This window comes from Vicia villosa, linkage group LG5 (genome assembly GCF_029867415.1).
Source record: "Vicia villosa cultivar HV-30 ecotype Madison, WI linkage group LG5, Vvil1.0, whole genome shotgun sequence".
NCBI lineage: Eukaryota > Viridiplantae > Streptophyta > Magnoliopsida > Fabales > Fabaceae > Vicia > Vicia villosa.
Genome location: NC_081184.1, coordinates 121,933,755 through 121,941,147, shown reverse-complemented (window position 1 = coordinate 121,941,147; position 7,393 = coordinate 121,933,755). Strand labels below are relative to the sequence as shown.

The 7,393-nt window shown below is 36.9% G+C and overlaps 1 protein-coding gene and 1 long non-coding RNA gene across 3 annotated transcripts; both read right to left on the bottom strand.

Annotated features, from left to right (window-relative positions):
• Nucleotides 1-406: 406 nt before the first annotated feature.
• Nucleotides 407-4,525, bottom strand: LOC131607176 (uncharacterized). Of its 2 annotated transcripts, XR_009285220.1 has the most exons (6): nucleotides 3,374-4,525; nucleotides 3,244-3,302; nucleotides 3,031-3,087; nucleotides 1,233-1,628; nucleotides 752-993; nucleotides 407-664 (listed from the first exon to the last, which is right to left on the bottom strand). It is a non-coding gene; the product is annotated as an uncharacterized LOC131607176 (long non-coding RNA). The 2 variants fall into 2 exon arrangements; XR_009285219.1 differs by having other exon boundaries at nucleotides 3,244-4,525.
• Nucleotides 4,526-4,559: 34 nt separating this feature from the next.
• On the bottom strand, nucleotides 4,560-7,393 carry LOC131605309 (protein MAIN-LIKE 1-like). The gene is made up of 4 exons (XM_058877683.1): nucleotides 6,821-7,393; nucleotides 6,359-6,732; nucleotides 4,691-4,775; nucleotides 4,560-4,580 (listed from the first exon to the last, which is right to left on the bottom strand). Exons 1-4 carry the CDS (start codon nucleotides 7,379-7,381, stop codon nucleotides 4,560-4,562), a joined length of 1,041 nt encoding a protein of 346 aa, XP_058733666.1. The 5' UTR covers nucleotides 7,382-7,393.

The following is a 7,393-nucleotide window of genomic DNA, read 5'->3' as shown; positions in this document are numbered from 1 at the left end:
TTTAATAAAAATTGGGTGTAATTGGGCATAATTACGTTTTTAATTACACCTGTTTTAGTAAAAATTGGGTGTAATTGAGCGTAATTACGTTTTAATTACACCCTGTTTTAATAAAAATCGGATGTAATTACGTTTTAATTACACTCTGTTTTAATTAAAATCGGGTGTAGATATGTTCTTAATTACACCCTATTTTAATAAAAATCGGGTGTAAATATGTCATTTATGAATGAACAATTATATTATATTTAAATCTATTTACACCCTATTTCATATACACCATTTAGTTATATTTCATTTTCAGTCATAATATTGCAAATACTATAAAATCATATTTTGACTAACTCAAAATATTTTTAATATTAACCAAAAAGTATACAATATCATGTGCATTCATAATATTTCAAGTACTATAAAATCATACACATAAAAATTATATTTTAACCAACTCATAACACTTTCTTCATATATAATTTTACGCCATGATTGACGGTTAGCTTCGGTGTTCTCTAGTTCAATTGAATCCAACCGCTTTCCACATGTAGCATTGGATTCATCCATGGCCAAAATACCACGCCCTGGAGAAGCAATTGCTTTCCACAATTCGTTCCGGAGGAAGACCTTCTACATTCGTGTACACCGACTTCATCTTCTCAAGCAAAGTCTACAAAATTATTCATTATATAGCAATTCAGAGTCAAACAACAAACCTCTAATTTCTTAAAAACTACGAGGTTAAAAAATGTTTTACCGTTTTGCCAGCCTTGTCAATCCCTAAAATGAGTACATGAAGCTCTAACTTGTTGAACATGTACTGCCAAAGTCCATAAAATAATGAAAGCATCCTTTGTTGAGAATGTTATCACAAAAAGTGGCAAGAAGTTCTGCACTAGAGTTTCCAGCAACACCTTTGTTGCAAAAGACCTCAAAAGCCTCTTTAAGAGTCTATATGATCAAATATTTCAGATTTACATGCACATCAATCAAACATAACTGTAAAAAAAAACCAAGAACAATCATGTAAGACTGTTTTCACTAACATATTAAATATTTCAACTATAGTAATTACTTTGATTTTTTTAGCGACTAATTACTTAGATATATATTAGTAAGTTGTATATAGAACTCAAGAACAATCAACAAATATTTGCATCTAGATTCTTTTCTGAAGTTACAATAAGATTTGATGGATTGAGAACGAGTGAAAAGTTATATAAACAATGGGAATTTACCTCCGGAATATATCTAGCAAAGGCGTCGTCCATGAATGGAGAATTGGATGGGAGACAAGAGCCTTAGAAACTAGGCTTTTTGTTGAATCATCCTGCACATGTCATTTCTTCTTGAGTGCTGACTGATAATCTTAGATGCACTTGGATCCTTCTTCTCCAATAACTTATTGACTGTTCAGGCCAGTTCAAGAAAAGTACATAACTGAAGAATACATAAATTCAATAAAAATATAGCTAAATAGCTTCAATAAATTCAATCTAAATGGAAACTTATTTCAACTATATCTTCCCATTGTTCTTCTAAAGCTTCTTCGTGCTTATAAACCGGTTGGGCAGCCCAAACAAAATACCCTCATGCTCTTAGCATCCTATTAACTTCAAGCAACAAGATCCCATCTTCATCACAAATAAACATGTTCCATGCGTCATAATTCAAATAACAATCATGGGATGTAGTTATCAATTAATGTAGACCTCTCCATATAGTTTTCTCCTCATTACTACCAAGAACTATTGGACATTATACAAAGGATAGAAACACATACCAAAATAATAACTTTTCTATGCATTAAAGATTCAGTACAAACAAATGAAATATGAAGTACATCACTTTTCTATTAGTCGAATGATGGATCAACCGAACTAAAGACAGTAGTCGAAGACGATTTAATCAAATATTTCTCAAATCTGAAAAGTCTCACAAGAGTCATGGGTGGAAGTGTTATTGATCTTTATTGATGTTTATTAGTATCACATTTTTAGTTTTAAAAAAACTACGGTTCCTGAACATATTTTATCCTTTTATTGATGTGATACTAATAACAATGAATTAAAAGAAAGAATTTATATTGGTGTAAAGTTAGATAAATGAATGATTTAACTTCTTTTAAGTGAGTAGTTAATAAAGTGAAGAAAAAAAAATCAAAACTACATTTTAACAACCACTGATTTGTTTATCAATGTTTGACATTTTAAAGTGAGCATCTCACTTTAGATGAGCATGATCCCAAGTGAAAAAACTGTTGATGGGACTGATATAAAGAGTTATTCCTTAGTGTGGATACATGTGATGTGCCACCTAGTCATGCACTGGATTGATAAAGATAGGCAATTATTTGACCCAATAAGAACATGCATCTCACTTTGCCAAGAATATATTTAAAATTTTATTTTATTTAGAAAGTAGTATTGATTAGTTATATGAATCTTGTTGTATCCTTTATTTTTGGCCACTTAAATGGCAAGTGATTCTTAACACTTGATGGAATCTCTTCCTTGTCGACAAAATATATATCAATATAATGAATTTATAGTCATAGTTTCATACTAGGATTTCTAGTTTTCTGAATGATACTAATTCAATCTGTGTGCACTAATAAAGATATATATTGGACACACATACTAGGATTTTCTACCGTTCATCTACTTGAAGGAAACAAAAAACCAGTGTTGACAAATTGCTGTTATAGTGTTGTAATGATAGGTGATGAAGTATAATAGGTTATCCAATAGCTATATAGCCTTTTCTGAGATTTACGATTGGCTGCACTAAAAAATACACCTGGTTGGCAGCATCCAAAAAGTGATACAAGTTTTGTATGCTCCCATATCAATAGCAGTTGTGTATTCAGGTGCTCCAAATATAAGTTCTGGAGCTCTATAATATCTTGAGAATATGTACGAAATGTTGGGTTCACCAGGTAACTTAAATGCAACAATATCATAAACTCATATACATACTATCATCATATTCAATAGTAACATAAACTCTTCAAATTCAAAGAGTGAAGAAACTCACCAATATCTTTGCACTCCCAAAATCACATATCTTCGACTGATGTGTCTGTTGATTGACCTATCATTTACATCACATGTTAGTTCAAATTTCAAAATGCTCTCATAGTGTTGGAATATTCATTACAAGAGTTCATACATAAAGAGTAAAAAGTGGAAATGAAATTTAAAAACAATGATCTAGCTGAAATACTGAAACTAACAAAACCAAACTTACCAGTAGGTTATGTGGTTTGATGTCTCGATGACAAACGCCAAATTACATATATTAAAAAACTGTCAAATAAGATTAGTACAAAACAATGGCAGCTAAAAAAGTTGTAAACTAAAGGTCAGTTTTAGCGTACCTTAGACAAAAACCAGAACAAACAGAAGCCGAAACCTATAGAAATTCAATGACAAAACTGGAAAGAAGAAAAGTGAAATGAGAACTTTTGGAAATTGAAATCAAAAGTTGAGCTTCAAGAATGCAGCAGGGAAGCTTCAAGAAACAAACATGGAAATCGAAGGATTCATCATTTATGAATCTTTCAACTCTGCCTTGCAAATAAATTCCAAAAGGCACTAGTGGCTCAAAACAAGGTGTGAAAACTATAACACTTTTGCTCAAAATTCAAATGGTGCTTTTGAAAAGCTCAGAAGCATTAGCATATAGCATTACAAGTGAACCAATCAAGTTATATTCATTAAGCAATGATAAATCTAGATAACGGCGTGAGTAAATAAAAATAATTATGAAGATTAAGATTACTAAATTCACAGCAATGAAGAGTTAGACTAAAATAATTGGCATTTAAAAGTGAGTGGATTGCATCATATTTTTCATCAAATAATAAATAAGAAATGACAAGTAAAAGATCCTTGTCACACTCTACTTGGACGTTGTGCATTATCCACGTGAAAGAAAATGAAATAGCAACAGCCACAAGCTTTACCACGCGAAAGCTTCTATGGCCCAGGTTGAACCCATATTGGATGCTACTAATAATTATGGCTCTTGTTTGCTCAAATATTTTCTCGTTTAAATTCCTTGAAATTGTCCCTATATTTTTATTAGGGTACTAGAAGTCTTGAACAATGATTTATTTGGAGGGACAAAGAATAACAAATCAGAATAATCCTTCTCTGTCACCTAGCCAACACTCTAGGCATCTGAATCTCGAAATACATAAGAGAGCTGCTTGACATTATTGGAGCTTCTCTACTATAGGTTTGCTGACTAGCCAGTGACTATTTAGAGATTTTGGGCAGGTTCAACAATATTGGGCTATGGCTAGGCCCTAACAACACTCAATTCCTCCAAAGGAACTTTTCCATAAAGGAACATGAATTGTTTGAGGATCATAGTAACCTGTCTGATTGGTAAATTGAACCATTTGACCAATGTCTAATCCAAGTCCTCTCCATTCTAGGTAACTGACTTTGATCTAGCACCTGCTCTAGTAGATATTATTCAGTTTCAACCTACAATTCTAGCTCTAATGGGAAAATACCCTACCTGTTCCCTTCCCTTTCCCACCTTTAAATAACAAATCATAATTCGCCAACCACAACCTGTTACAACATTGAATATCAACACAACAACAATTCCGCAGTAGATATCAAACAAAAAAGAGAAAGAATTCAGCTCAGGCATTTCACCCAACACTTGGTGTGCATGTTACGAATTCGTTATTAATCCATAATTGAACAACAATCACACAGCAGCAATCGAAAAAGAGAGACGAAGAAGATTGAAAGTGAAATTCACTGGAAAAAAATGCACGTACCAAATTCCATCATGAATCTGCGTCGGCATCATCTTCATGTATCTTTGGTTTCTCTTAACTTCATTCTCATTTGCTTGTTCCATTAATCACCATGCTCTGCCACGAGAATGAAAACCACGTTAGATAAGCACTTTTAAGAGGAGCAAGAATCGCTTTTCGATTTTCACGTTTGTTGAAGCTACGCTTTGTAGGTAACTTATTATTTGTTTCTTTTGCATAATGAATGTTAAGTGACATATTAAATGAAATGTAATAAAACATATGATAAGTGATAATTATATTTAATATATATTATAACAATACATGTTATACAATAAGGTTTCAGTGAAATAGATAAATATTTTATGTTATAAAATTAAATATTTTTTTAGTCCATTTAAATTTACACCCATTTTAAATTTAACGGGAGTAATTGAGATCTAATTATAATAATATTTTTCGTTTACACCCGTTTTTAAAAAATAGGGTGTAAGTTGTCGCATGCTAATATTTAAAATGATATTTATTTACAAAATTGCCACCGCGTTTCTTATTTACACCCGTTTTTAATATATTGGGTGTAAATGTTAAAATTATATTGTGCTTTTTGCACTAGTGGGTACTTCATGATGGAATAGAACAATTTTTTCATTCTGTCTAACTCGGGGGTATATAAAATGATGGAATGAGACGTAATGCATTCATACGATACCGCTCAATGCCATTCGTTTTTAATCAATTCAAACGATAAAACATAAATTTATGAAAATTTCTTTACCCACCTCCCTATGGGGGGTCACCCCCAGCGAAATTCCCAAACTACCCCTGCTTCGGAAATGAACTTCCGAAGCGCTTTTTTTTTTTTTTAAAAAATTTCCTTGATTCGGAAGTTCATCTCCGAAAACACCTCATGGGGGGTGCGTTCGGAGATGAACATCCGAAAACACCTCATGGAGGGTGAATTCGGAAATGAACTTCCGAATTATGCAGAAACTGTGTTTTTTTTTATGTTTTTTCTTAAACGCAACCGCATTTTAATTAAACGTTACCGGCAAATAAAATAAACAATAGATAGACTGAAAACACTAATATGATAAATAAACAAAAAAAAATACTAATATGAAAATATTATATACAAACCGAAATAAATAAAAATAGTGTGCTAAATATACAATCCAAAATCAAAAAATGAATAAACCCCACCACTACTGGGTGTGCCTAACCCGCTCACCCTGGGCCCTCCTCTGCCGCCTGTACCCCGCCGCACGGCCCGCATCAGTGACGATGATCTCCATCACGGCGACTGCCTCTGGTCCGCCCTGATGAATGACACCTCGATCCAACGCGTCCTGCCAAAGCATCTCTATCCGCTGGCAGATCGGAAGGAGATCAATGGCGTGGTCATCCTCCGCCTGCCGGTTCTCTAGGATCTCCTCGTGTGCTGGCCTAGGAGCGTCGGGAACGTCGGGTCTCAAGAGAGGATGGGACACCCGGTAGAACCATGTGACGTACCCCTCCACATTGTGCCAGTCCTGGGTGACCCGCATGCGACGGTACTCCTCCGGTACCACATGATGCTGCCACTCCTCCCATATGGCAGTGAGCTGCACTCTGGTCACTGTGTCAGGAGCAGCCTCGAAGGGTGACCTGGGTATGATCTGCACGAACCCAAACTGCCGCATGCACCGCTCCGGGAGATACCGGACCATGATGCCGGTCCCGCATGCCAACCAGCCTGAATATAGAGCAACCCCGTCGAAGGGGACAACCTGAGCATAGTCGGCGAACGGCCTCCAGGTGACGTCGTCGTGCATCGTGCGGTCCAGGTACAGGCGGTATGGTCCCACCGCATCGTTCCCCCTCTGGAGGGCGTATCTGGCGGCCCTGGGCATGGCGTCAACGTACGCAGGATCGATGTGGAAGCCGTGGATGCGGGAGAAGTAGGAGATGATCCAGCTCTGAAACACAAATACGATAATGTATTAAAAATAAATACGAAACATAAATAAATAAATAAATACGAGAATGTGTTAAAATCAAACGTACCGTAAGCAGAGTGCAGGATCCGACCAGCTGCCTCGTCCTCCAGTTGGAGGCCTCATTCAGCTTCTGGTAGAGATATGCCAGAGTAGCTGCCCCCCAGTTCCACTGGTGAACGGTATCCAGGTCCATGAAATAGCGGAGGTAGGTCACGTCGACGTACCTGGCGCTCTTGTCCACAAAGCATGCAGCGCCTACCACATGCATGTACCAGCACCGAAGAGCGCAGCCGCGGTGATACTGTGTGAACAGCTCGTAACCCGCAGCCTCGGCCTCGGCAGCCGCGTCCAGATGGTGCTCAAAATAAGTCTTCAGTGTGGTGAACCGGATATGAGGCCCAAATGTCGTGGCGCACTCAAAGTGAGCAACCTCCTCCTCCATGCCCAGATAGAGCGTCATCCACTCGATGGCCTCGACCCTCTGGATCCGGGAGTGGTCCAACAGCGGCCCCCTAATCGGCAGGTGGAGAAGACACTGCACGTCGTGCAAGGTGATCGTCATCTCCCCAACCGGCAGGTGGAAAGATGACGTCTCCTTGTGCCAGCGCTCCACAAATGCCCCCTGCATGCCGATGCTGAT

Bases quoted from the DNA above. Each gene is read 5' to 3' on its own strand.
- LOC131605309 (XM_058877683.1), bottom strand. From the start codon at position 7,381: ATGCAGGGGGCATTTGTGGAGCGCTGGCACAAGGAGACGTCATCTTTC. The intron at 6,733-6,820 runs GTACGTTTGATT...TTTGTGTTTCAG, and splicing joins GATCCTGCACTCTGCTTACG to AGCTGGATCATCTCCTACTT. The intron at 4,776-6,358 runs GTGGCAGCATCA...ATTTTTTTCCAG, and splicing joins CTCACTGCCATATGGGAGGA to TGAATTTCACTTTCAATCTT.